The following is a 13,521-nucleotide window of genomic DNA, read 5'->3' on the forward strand; positions in this document are numbered from 1 at the left end:
TCTGGTCATTTTCTGTATATGTGGTGCTGGGGAATTGAACCCAGGGCCTCATGTATACGAGGCAAGCACTCTTGCCACTAGGCCATATCCCCAGCCCTATTCTAATTCTTTTTAAGGGGATGACTGATGTTGCGTGTGAATAAATCTCCCTCCCTCCTTCCTCAGGACAAGGCTATCCTCCCACTAGCCAAGCCTTCAAACATCACAGCTTTAAAAATCTTGCAATTTTATTTGCATATAAAGGCCGCTAGATATAGAATATCACAATAAATTTAAAGAAAACAACTGCTTTCCTAAATTTTGAGATAACATAAAATAGAATAAAGCTCAACAGCATTTACAATGGGAAAACAGAAAGGACTATTAGCGACAATATTTTGTGCTAGTGAAGATTGCATCAACACACAGTGCAAAATGGGAAGGGGAGAGGCAGTAAGAAGACAATTTGGGGTATTTAAATAGAAAGGACAACTAAGCCTTATTTTAGTTAGCTTCCATTGCATCCATTTAAGTCTATACACACTTGTAACTGTACCTAGATTCAACTCAAGCTCTTTAAGACCTTGAGTTCTGAGAAATGCGTCAGTTCTTTGAGACTTCTGATGTGCTGCTGAACAGCACTCCTTTGCAGTTGTACTGTCCTTGGCAATATTAAACTCCTAACTTAGTCATAATACACAAAAAATACTTATATATATATATATAAACCCATATGAGTCGGCACGCTCATTTTTTTACTGCATGAAATACCTGCTTTTGACAGATTCAATTTCCATATTTTTAAAGCTAAAATAATTTAAAAGGAACAAACAAACAATGAGACCTTGTATAACCATGACTAAGATCTCACTAGCTAAGTCATCCCTTGAATGAGGGCTGTCTTCTTCTCTTGACAGTCTTCTTTACAGAGGGAATGTGATGAGAAGGCTTTCCTAGAGCTCCTTCTGTTGAGAAGATTGCTCTTAGTTGGGGCCTCATCTGCATAATGAAGCATTACCAGGAAAACAACAACAACAACAACAAAATATTAAAAAATAAAAGACTTCAAACAACTGTGCAAATCTGGATGGTTTTAAAACACTGCCTACCTCCTGGTCTTTTTTTTTTCTTTTTCTTTTTCTTCCAGCTTAAAGCATATTAAAATAAGACTTTTTTAAAAATCACTTTTTAAAAGAAAGCTTGGCTGTCCTTTGGCGAACACTAACAATTTACAATGGCGTGGCCTTTGAGAAAACAGAAGTCATTTTACAAATTCACAATGCTCCTTTGATTTCAAATGGAGGCCCCATTTAAAAAATAATAATAAAGAAGAAGCACAACCTCTAGCATCATATTTTGTTCCAACAATTTACAAAAAGAACTCACAGGATTTAGAAATAAATGAGTAAGAGAATGTAAGTTTATATTTAGAAAAATGGCAGTTTGTAGACCTTCTGTCACATTCCAATAGGATGTTTAGAGATTCAGGAACCCTGTGGGTTTGGTAGGTCGAATATAATTGGAGGATTGGTAGGTTGAAAGCTGACTGTACATGTTGAAGCATTGATGTACGTCGTATAACCGTCAGTCATGATGCCATAACCTGTAGGGAGACAATGCCACAGTTACTGTAATACATACAAATAATAATAGTTGAACACAGCACCAGCAGGCAAGAAAACAAAAAATATCTTTGTCAGAGGGCAGGCAGAAAAAACAGTTAAGTCTGCTAACCAGATCTTCAGGAACTGCTGTCTTAATTTCATTTTACTTTCTTTCAAAAGGAGACTTCAACAAAGAATGAATGCTTTGTCCTTATTTACATACTGAACTTTCCAGGGAAAGGGAGATTTATTTACTAGGGAAGCCAAAGACAAACATTCCCTTCTTTGTTAAAATAGTACTTTCATTCCAAAGCCCTGTATCAACCATTGAGTTCCAGGAGAAGCAGTGAGTAGCCTAAGAGTAACTTATCAAGGTTGAACACAACCCTATTCCAATGAACTTCAGCGCAAGTGAGGAGGGAAAGAACACTGAAAGTTGGGAGATGAGAATGCTCAGCTTTGTTAGGAAACAGATGATCTCTGTCTTCACCAAAGTTTCCCATAAGTGATTTTACCTTGAACCCTACAATTTTAATTTAGGTCTATTTCATTAAGAAATATCAACTAATAAACTTTCCAATGGATGTATAGAAGCATCTTCATGGGTCACTGCTTTCTGGGGGAAGGACTTACCTAGATCCTACATCAATCAAAAAAACTCAATTCATGCAGCACAAACATACTTGTGATTATGTTAAGGGAAGCTAAGAATATTTTCCTAGACCTTTAGCATAGCTACTCCTTTTGAAATGTATAGGGTCCTAAGGAAGTTGTATACTTTCCTGGACATCTTGTATTTTACTTAGTCTCTGTAAATAAGTTTGTAATTCTATGCTAGTATCAGACTCATGGCATGCAAAAATACAGCCATGAAGAAATAAAATCATCTGGACTTATAGAAATCACAGATAAGGGTCTCTCTTTTTCTCCCCCGGTTGCTTAAATTTCTCTAAGTAAGCCCAGGGAGAGCTTAATGAGGGTCAATGGAAAAATCTCTTAAGAAAAGAAAGGAGGCATTTAAAATGTGCACTGTTTAGTTCGGGGGTCATAAAGTCTTGTTATCTCTCTCCATCAGGAGGTTGGTATTTGCCCTCTCTCTGCCCTCTTCAGCTGTCTTAAGTGAATAGAAGCGAGACAAGTTTATTTGAATACGATCTCCTCTTTCTAAAATGAGTTTATTATTTTGGGGCTCTGGTGGAATTTCCCAATTGTCTGGCTAGTTTAAAGCTAATGAATTATTTTATTTTATTTTTTTAAGAATGAAATGCAAACTCAAAGGAATGCTATAGGAATTCAAACTAGGTTTCAAGATAATGTGCCCTCCCTCTCCACCAATGTTGTTTAGATATGAGGTGCATTTTTTCTGGTCCAGGGCATTAGAGAAGTGGAGGGGAGTTCTTTTTCAGGGAGCACAGCTTGGCATGAAGGCAGGCTGTTGTTAACTCTCCCTGGGAACAGTCACTCAGCTGGAGCTTGCACTTGGAGCAAGTTGAATTTCTCTGGCCTCAGTAGGAAGATTTTCAATATGCGCTTTATTGTCTAGCTAGCCAGGAAGCCACTGAATTTGTGGGCTTTGAAAAGCAAACTTTGATTGTGTTTGTTTGTTTTGGCCCAGTCACACACATAGCCTTATGCACCTCTATATGACTGCCCATTCATAAATATCTTTATCCAGAAAGTAGCAATAAGTAAGCAGAAGCTGAGGAGAAGATGGCAGCTGCCCATATAAACACACCCACTGCACAGGAACCTGGAACTGTAAGTCTGGGAGGTCCTGAAAACCTAAAGTCTAATGAACTAGTGCTTTGTGTCTGCAGACACAAAGAATAGTTTGGAAAAGGCAGATCAGATAAAACCCAAAGGCCTGAAGGGTCCTGTGAGACTTTCAAGCTCTGTGACCTTCATGAGCTTACCTTGAAAAACAGAAAATGGTAACTGGACCAGTTCCCATTTAGGGGAGATTTAATTATTCTGTTTAATCTCACATCTACTGCAAATGTGCTATTTCTTTCTACTTCTGTTATATACCTTGCAGGTCATGAGCGATTCTTCAGAGAACACCTGTTTTCCTGGGTCTTTGTGTGCATTCGTGTGAAGTACCACATGTACTAGTGTGGGGGAGAAATTATGGAAGTTTTACATAGCTCCTAATACCCAGAGCCTTTCATCTGACTCTCTTAACAACAACAATAACAACAAAATTGGTCCTTATGTACTTCAGGGCTGCATGGTAACAATGATTATCAAATATTCCTCCTTAGAGCCCTGAGATTCCAGAGGTGCTTTGGAGAGTGATTGGTATGTAGCAAGGACATGTCTACTCTGCTTAAAATTAAAACAAACAAGTAGACAACCCCCCCCCCTTATTTCTATATGATAGTCTCTCTCCTAAAATTTCATTTTATATAAAAGGAGTCCCACTGCTGAATGGTTTGAGAATCCTGGTCCTAGTTATCTGTGTTCCGCTAGTCTCTCACCTTATGGAATACAAACATGGATAGCGACATCTATACGTTGTGGATTCCTTACCTTCGTGAATCCCACCGAACACATGTAGCTTGGGGCGCACTCGCCTCTGGACTGTGTTTAACAGCTCCACACAACCCACTCTTTGAAGTTCCTTTGGAACCCAGTCGCGAAAACCTAAGGGAAGAAGGCAATCAATACTCTTAATTTTCTCTCTTCAGGTAAGGTTGCATTTGGACTTTCAGGAAGCCATAACTCAAGGAAGGTTTATTACATTATCTGCAATCCTAGAACCTCCATTAAAGCTCATGATGGCTTTTAAGAAACTTTTCACTCGTCACTTTGTCTTCGTTGAGTTCTTGAATATATATAATATATATATATATTTTTTTTTTCTTTTCCCCCTTCCAGTTAATTAACTCTTTTTTTCTGTAAAGATTGTGATTTATTCAGCCATGGGCTTCAAATCTTCATGACATTTATTCCCGGTAGCCCTAAACTGTTTCTCTCCCTCAGTTCAGTTACTTTCACTTTTTCATTTCTTATACATTCTCAATTCAGTTTGCTCTTAAGATGCTTCAAAGAAGGACTAGAAGTTGTTGCTTATAAACAAGTCATAAGATAGATACCTTGTTCTCTTTAGGGACATTAGCTCTTAATCCTTGTTCATTCCCGATGACCAAAGCTTTGGAAGTTACATCTCTAGCTCCGTTTCCGGAGATAGACAACAATCTGACCTCATGATGGCATCCAGCAAGCTGGAGCTAATTGACTACTTTTAAAGTAAAAGCCACTTAGTTCAACACTTAATGCAGAAAATCCATAAAAAACTGACATCAATTATAGCAAAAGTCAGCTATTTAGATGATTATGGTCTGAAATGAAATCCATACACCTCAGCAGGCTGGGGCATAAAGAAGGCAGGTGGGATGAAAGGCTAAGTTGAAATCTGTGGGAATCCATTCCACAGTTCCATTAGGTTATTTCTACTATTTAGAAATGACTGAGCGGAAAAAGGCCGACTTCTGCTTTATTTAGCCAAACGGTAGCCGGGAATATGTAGCGACTCTGTAAAGGCATGTCAGCTGGGGCGAGGGCAATGACTGGACAGCCTGGGGAAGGCACCATGTAAACGTGGAGGTTGTAGCAAAAAATCAAACCAGTGTTTTCAAAATTTTTAGTAAGAGGAAAATATCCTGAGCCCGCAGGGACTGGCATACTGGATGTGCTGTACTTGAAGGGAGAATGCATAGTACTTCTGTACACAAGCAGTAGAGAAAGCATCTTGCTCAACTTGTAATAGGAAAAAAAATAAATAAAACCATGAAACTGTGGCTTCTCTCACAGCAGAGAGGAGCTCAAGGTCAATACCAGAATCCCAAGAATATTCATTGAGGTTTAACTTTCCTTTCTGAAAACTTTGTCTGACTTTTTGTTTTGAAACTCCTACCATAGAACTCATTTTGCTGCTCAAACAGCTTAACTTACTCTACTGTTTCTACAAAGCCAGAGGTACTAGTATCCTTAAAGGGAGTTCTGGGATAGTTCAATTCTTTGGTACTCAGAATTGCTGCTACTATCACTTGTTTTATTATAAAAAGAATGAAGTGATAACATTTGTGAATTGGTTATTCAGTTCAAAGCTACCTTCCAAATATAGTTCTAGTGATGGAAATGTTTCCATTCTGGACCATCTCAAGTCCCTTCCAGTGACTAAACAGAGGGAAGTCATGATGACAACTAACAAGGCTATTCAGGCAAAGGGATTACATTGGTTGGAATGATGTCTCTGTAGGATGCTCTTGCCAGTTAACTCATGCTAATCAGAATATTTAGTTATGATTTACCTAGCCTAAGGGATTGTAAAATCGGGCAATTGATTATGACTGGATAAAGGTTATTAGTAAGTATAATCTTCAAAACCACAGGCAAAGATGTACTGTGATTATGGAAACATGGTGAGGATGGTGGCTGTGGTTGCACGATTTCCATGTCTGCACCAGAGCTGGCTTCTTTTCCCTTGTTTTTTTGCCTATACCATGATCCTCTCTTCTACTGTTCCACTGTGAGATATGGTGTAGTTCTCTCTTAAAGGAAAGAAAGCAGCAACAATTGTCTTGAGGCAAAAACACCTACAAAGATTAAATTGTATCTAGAAATGAATATATATTCATATATTATATTTGATGCTCATAAGGGAGGGAGAAGACAGAAAACCAGAAGACAAGAAATATTGTTAAGTTCTCTTTAAGAACTCTGCACTCAAAAATGTTTTATAGAGCCTAATGTCATGGTTCACACTTATAATCCCAACTACTCAATGACCTATGTAGAGGTGTGGCTCAAGTGGTATAGTGCCTGCCTAAATGTAAGGCCCTGAGCTCAAATAGAAATACACTCTATTCTGCCCTCCAAATGTACAGTGGGACCCAATTCACATTAGTTTTTTAAAACAACAACAAAAAATAACAAGAAAGAAAGAAAAAAATGAGAAACAGCAGCTGTATCACAACCTTAGGAATAATTAGGAGATAATTATGTAAGTCAAATAATCATGTTCTTATCCATAATCTAGGGGAGTAGGGGGGTAGCTTTAAAGCACACAGACAACATAAACCTGAGTTGCAGACCTGATATGGTTAGAGAATGAGTATCCTTAAGTAATTTCCAGCCTAAGTCCTCCTGAACATTTTATCTTCTTTTTAAAAAAAGAGACTCTTTTCTCCTATAATCAGCTCAAATGTTAAACTTTAAAGATACCCCCAGGTTCCAGCATTATGTGGAAATGGAAAATGAGATCCTTTGAACAAAAGTTCCTATCATTTCATTGCCATTCAAAAGCCCTGTGATTGGTAGGCTTCTGTCTTGCTTCTGTTCCCGCCCCACCCCCTTACTCCAAAGTGAATGCAGTGCCTAAAATAAATTATCAAACTCAAAAGAAGGTAGCGTTCCCTACTCATTTGATTTTTCCCTGACTCAACTAAATCAAAAAATTTAATTTCACGAACACCTGTAAGCCTAGAAGAACTGCTGAGTTTAATTATCATACTAGGTTTCTTTAAAGACGTTGACTTTTCTTTTTGTAGTCACTTTTTTTTTTTTTTGAGGAAAATGATTATGTCCCTGAAGCATTATTCATTATGCTTCACAAAAAAAAAAAAAAAGAAAAAGAAAAAGAAAAAAGGCATCTGGTATGACAAAAGGACAACCTTTGCTTTACTTACCTAGAGGAGGTCCGTGTGTCATGAGAATGTCGATGCCCTCAGGAATGAGATTCCACTTGTCCAACAGAGACTGACCTCTGGGTAGGTTAAAGCCCCATCCATTAAACCACGGGGTCCTTCAGGGGAGACAATGCACAGGATATCAGACCAGTGCAGCCACATCCTTGCACTGCAATATTTCTCCCTGGCACATTCCCCCATGCTTTGCATGGCTCTCTCTTCTCTTTTTGATGGTTGGCCCTGGCAGCAGGATGCTTTTTTGTTGACTGCTTCAAAACCAATCCATTTGAAAGCAGGCGTGGAGCCTATGAATTGTTCCACTAGAAAGGGGCATGGGGAAGCTTTCCAGTGAAGACTTTCCCAGCAGGTTTCTATCAAAACGTTGACAATGCTTTGTCTTCCCCCAAATCTCAGTGCTTCCCAAGATACCCAGCCCTGATCCAAAGCATATCTAGCCTTCCTGGAGTGCCTCAGAGCTCAGAAATTCCATCAGTACTTGACCCTCCCCATTACTATCGAAGTACTCCGCCAGAAAGATTCTTTCTAAAGTCTTCTGCGAAAAGGACCAGGGGATTGTGGAAGATCACTGGTCTTTTGCGATACCTTCAGTACTCTGGGCTGAGGCTGTTTGGAAAAAGTAGGGGAGCTCTCAAAAGTAACCTAAAAGCAAACAAGGAATATTCTTCCTGCTACCAAAGGGAATAATACACTGGGGGATACCCCTGGTCACTTTGGAATTTGCTTCTTGGACAGCAATGGTGAGCATTTCACAGGAACTCAATGCTCCTGAAATGAGCTCCTGAGATTGAGGCTGTATCTGTGAAGGAATGGAGACTTTGTCCATTTAATCAGCATTCTCCACTGGAGCTGGAAACGTCTCACTTATACATGTACTGTTTATAACAGAGGATGATGAATTTTTCCTATACAAGTACTATAGCCTAAATAACATTAATACAAAGTATTTCCTTGTATTGTCCTATCCACAATATCTAGATGAAGCAGTATTCTTTGAAATGGACTGTCTTTTGTTGTACAGGAAAATTCCAATTCACTGTGCCATGCATGAAAAAGACTATTTTCAAGCTAAGTCCAACTTTCTCTTCCAATTTCCTCTTTCCCTTCCAGCTTAGCCTTCCCCTTCCATGGTTATTAAAAGAGGTTACCCTGAAGTGTTCACTAGTCATAAAGAAGTACACTTTTATTTAAAGGCAATCATTTGACAGACTAAGATTTTTCTCAAGAATTTGAACTCAGACATGATGACATAGCATGTATTTGATAGTGTATAATCAAAGCCAGAAGTGAAAGGATGATGATTGAAATCTATGTAAAATTTCACAGTATCACTAAGAAGATAAATTCCCACTGATGTTTTGGTGGAGTGAAAATTCTAGAACAAGGAGCTGGTATAAAGCTAACTACAAAGAGAAACAAAGTATCTGACTTATTGCTCTTTCCTAATTAATTTCCAGGTTCCTATGCCATTCTAAGAAAACTTACCTTTCCTACTCTGAGGAGGAGGAAAAAGAGGAAGAAGACCATGAAAGCTACTACTTACTGAGTGTTTACATCAAGGTTATATTCTAGGCAATTCCTTTGTATTTCCACATTTAAGCATTTGGACTCTTTTGAGAAATGAGTGCTTATATTCCTATTCCAGCCTGCTAAGGCATACTTAGGCTTCAGGCCTGGGGAGAATGCTGAAACACTTTTATAGTAGAAGCTCACATCTTTTTCTCTTTTGTCTTCTAGCACTTCCCACCTCCAAGTTCTTAAACATTTTCACTTGACTCTATAATACAGTTTTCTCAGTTTGGGGTGCCTATCCTTCATTTTATGATGATCGTTTTCTAAGATTTGTCTTAAAAGCAGAAAACAAAAACAAAACAAAACCAACAATGGAATCCAATGGGAAGCCAGTTAGCATTTTGGCAGAAGAGAGACAGAAAGAAAAATAAGCAGAAACATCTGCTTTTTAAAATTTTGAAAACAAGCTTCTGGGCCTATGGTTTTTGTTTGGATGGCAAATAAAAAAGAGTCTGACAAGGTCTAAGCACACCCAAGTTGCCAGTACAGTGAGAGAATCTGATTTTTGCTGAAAACAGACAGCTCAGATTCCTCAAGACACTGGAGGGTTTTAGAGTCAAAGGAACAGTAGTAACTTTTTTTTTTTGGGGGGGGGGATCTTTTCAACTTCATAGATTGTTCTCTTAGAATTTCATATCCATATCTCCTACTTCTCCAGCAAGTGCTCAGTTCCCTAAGTGTCCAGGGAACGATTATGATGAACTTCTGCTCTACAGACTAAGCCTGTGACAAAATCCAGAAGTGTGTAAGTTAAGGGTAAAGCTTGAAAGTATCTGGCTTTTATTCTACCTCAAACTTTTATGTGCATGAGAGAGACAAAGGAGTCTAAGCTACAGGAAAAGGAACATTTATCAAGTTCCTGATAAGCTTTCTATAGAGCTTTTACTGAGATTAGTGAACTCTTCACAACAATTCTTCAGGCATGTATTATCACTCTGTATTTCTATAAAACTTGACATTAGTGATTAAATAGTGGGGACAATTCTTTTTTTTTTTTTCTTCTCATGATATTGGAGTTTGAACCTAGGGCCTCAAGCAGAAGTGACGATTTAAACCTGGATTTGCTTTTCCTTGTCCGTGGACACAAAATCTTCTAACCTAATTTCACTTTGGGAGTCTCACATATTGAAGGTAACAACATAGCTCTTCCATACTGGCTGTTGGAATGAGCATTGTTCAATGCCAGGAGGTGTCATGGAATTGCAGGGCTGAAGTGGCCCTTAACGAAAACATAGTGGATAATGGCCTTTCTTGAGGCGTTTTCTTTCTCTGTACCTCCAGGCAAAGTCTCTCCATGAGGCAGTGGCCAACTAATGGGAAAAGCAGCCCAATGATGGGCTCCAGAATCATCCCAGCATGGCTTAATAAATGGGCACACAGAAGACGTGATCCCCATGTGCTAAATTTTATTCTGCCCAATTCACTAGCTTAACTGGACCTTAGATTAAAAAAAAAAAAAAAAAAAAAAAGCACTCTCACTGGGCTAGTTTCCTCATCTGAGGAAGGAACAAGTAGGTGGACTCAATTACAGGATTTAAAGATTACTTTTATGTTGTGGATATTTTATGAAAAAAAAGCCTAATACACAAAGCAAGCAAACACAGCAGCTTCCTGGCGACACACACACACACACACACACACACACACAAACACACACACCCCACATACACAACACACACACTCCTCGTTTATAGAGTCCCTTCCCTCCTTTTTTCTAACTTATACCTCAGAGTGCAGATGGCTGAATTCGATGCATAGTGACCTTCCTGTGATAAAACAATTTATATCATTTTTGTGAAGATTATCAGGGATCTGAATAAATACTGTGAATTGTTCTTGGTGAATGGCCTAAATTGCCTGTGAGGGCCTGGGTCTAGTGTGGGAGAAATGTCTGTACAGAGAGCGAGTGTGTCATCGCCAGTGAATAATGCTTTATCCAGCTAGTTTCAAGTTGAAACATGAAACCTCAGCAGTAAGCCCATCAGGGGTTCCCTGGAAAATATGTGCATAGCCAACCTCCAGAGCCCCACAATAGGTTTTGTTCTGTAGCAATGGGGGGTAAGCAGGGTGGGGGATGGGAGGAATCCAAGCAACAATGTCTATTGCTTCAGCCAAAGACTTAATAATTAGCTGTGACTAACAAGTACCACATGGGAACCAACTTGTAAGAACATGACCCACAAAACACCTTATGGCCAGTGATCCAATCTGAGCCTCTGATCCATCCACTTCTAGGGAGAGATAAGAAAACTCTGAAAGGAAGGAGGGTAATTCCACTGGGCCAAAAACACAGGATGGAAACTGAGGATGTTTGAACGCACTGGTCCTTGCTCATGGAATCCCAGGCACATGGCCTGTCAGGCTGGAGTATCTGGGGCTAGGACTAAGGGAGTTAATGGAGGCAGAACTTGTTCTAAACAATGTCAATACAAAACAGGTTTTCTGTATGGAAGTGAGTTGAGATGAAATCACAGCAAAGGTCATCTGTGTTTGCAGTACACAGTGCAGTGGTGCAGTCAGGAGGGAATTGTCAGGCAATAAATCCAGGGAGGCTAGGACAGGTGAATGGCTGTTTACTCCTCCTCAAACCTCAGAGGACATGTCCTGGGAAAACAGGATTTAGAGATGGGAAGTTGGTGCCTGTGCTCAGGTATGCTATTCAGGTTCCTGGCTGTGGTAGGGGTCAGCATCCACAAATTCTTGGTAGGTAGATCAAGGTCCTGTGCTGGTTACCTCACAAACACTGGGGGTTTTATTGATATGGTCTCTCTGGCACCTCCTTACAAGGACTGAATATGGCTTAGGAGCCCCAGGAAAGTTCCACTGGGTTCTACACTGAAGCTGTTAAGTGGAAGGTCACAGGCTCCAGCAGCACTCCATCTTAGGAGCTGGGAGGATGGCTGGACTACTTAGAGCAGTGAGAATCTGGGGGCCCAATAAAAGTCAGTCGTTCTTATTTTAAAGACAGAGGTTAAGAGTGGATTATGGAGTCAAACAGACTCATGTTTAAGTTACTTGCTTCTCTGTGCTTCAGTTTCCTCATCTTTTAAATAAAGGTACTGTCTATCATATAAAACTTTTTTTTTTTTTTTTTTTTTGCCAGTCCTGGGCCTTGGACTCAGGGCCTGAGCACTGTCCCTGGCTTCTTTTTGCTCAAGGCTAGCACTCTGCCACTTGAGTCACAGCGCCACTTCTGGCCATTTTCTGTATATGTGGTACTGGGGAATCGAACCCAGGGCTTCATGTATACGAGGCAAGCGCTCTTGCCACTAGGCCATATCCCCAGTCCCCATATAAAACTTTTGACAAAGTCCTGGCAGGAATATAAACATGTAGCTCTTGATTTATACAATAAACATGCATGCAGGTATGCATGTATACACACAGCTGCTTATATGCTATATACATATACACATATACATACATATATATTTTTTTCTTTCTAGAAGTTTCCAAGCCTGGGCTCAACAAATCATAGTCTCTGTTCTAGACATTTGAAAAGTCCCCAGTGATTAGGCGAGCATCACTAAATGGCTAGAAAGAGCCTGATTTCTTCCAGCTGATTACTTATTAAAAGGCACTTCCTCAGTTCATTTCTAGTGGAAGTTTTTCAGAAAGTCACTCACTCACTTGCTCGCTCAGTCTTGCATAGACAATCCTGTGGAATGCAAGAACACAGGGCAAAACGGTTAGTCAAGGCTGCTTAGCCAGCTAGTGCAGGTGGTTAGATTTTGACAAGATATTGATGGGGGAAGTTCAGAGCAAGGGTTATCCTGAGTCCTTGGAATATTTATCATCAGGGGCTCAGAGAGTTCACTGGAGGAATTGACAAGTTAGTAATTAACACCATCACCACCACCTAGGAACCTCCATTCAGCACAACTCAGGCACAGGAGGCAATTTTCACTTAGCTTGGCTTTTTCTGGATGTTGGCCCTTTAGATTCGCAGCCTTCTTCATGCCTATACATCATACCCTGTCCAGGACAAGCTAATTTAACCACCACCGGTTAAAACTGCCCTGCACTTCACAGCCCCTTTCACATGCCACGAAGCTGTCATGACCATTCTTGATCTCCTGCTCACCTGACAGCTCAGCCCTCCCTGGGCTGCGAAGTTTCCCAGTCAGTTAGAAATAGCAGTTTTCCTGGCACCAGATGTGTCATCCTGAATATCCAGATGAAAGGCAGACACTGTCCCCTCTCCTCCCACTTCCTCCCTCTCTGCCTTGTTTTCCCTGCTTAGCTCTGGATTTGAAGAAGCTGGCTTTCTCCCTCCACCTCCTCCTCAAGTCTCCTTTCTTCCTTGACAGCCTGAAAATCATTCTCCGATGTAATGAAAAGAGCTGTTTTGCCTTTGCCCACAGAGTGGCTCCATACCTTGTGCATCGAAGAGACACACACCAATTGACATTGCTTTGGGGAAATGGAAAGCATAATTCAGGGCAAATTTTCTACCCCATGCAGCTGCTCGGGAAGCCTGCCTAGCCAGGATGCTAGCCCAGCTGCCACCAAAGGGCAGGGCTGGCTTCTCTCTCACCAGCTGTCTTGTCCATCTCTGCCATAGGACTTCGTAGCTTGGCTTTTATTAAGAGGTCCTTGGGATGCAAAAAGATACTGTTTGATACAGGGCAGACTTGGTAACTAATGTGGTCTGTGTG

General features: G+C 40.2%; 1 protein-coding gene across 4 annotated transcripts in view; it reads right to left on the bottom strand.

Moving 5' to 3' along the window:
- Positions 1–209: 209 nt before the first annotated feature.
- Positions 210–13,521, bottom strand: part of Mpped2 (metallophosphoesterase domain containing 2) — a 171,092-nt gene continuing 157,780 nt past the window's right edge. For all 4 annotated transcript variants that reach the window (XM_048361607.1, XM_048361610.1, XM_048361609.1 and 1 more), the window contains 3 exons: positions 7,274–7,389; positions 4,113–4,226; positions 210–1,582 (listed from right to left, as the gene is read on the bottom strand). In XM_048361607.1, the coding sequence (XP_048217564.1) occupies positions 1,464–1,582; positions 4,113–4,226; positions 7,274–7,389 (349 nt within the window). In that variant the 3' untranslated portion in view covers positions 210–1,463. The remainder of the gene's footprint in view (positions 1,583–4,112; positions 4,227–7,273; positions 7,390–13,521) is intronic.

The sequence above is a fragment of the Perognathus longimembris genome, chromosome 13, assembly GCF_023159225.1.
Source record: "Perognathus longimembris pacificus isolate PPM17 chromosome 13, ASM2315922v1, whole genome shotgun sequence".
Classification (NCBI taxonomy): Eukaryota; Metazoa; Chordata; class Mammalia; order Rodentia; family Heteromyidae; genus Perognathus; species Perognathus longimembris.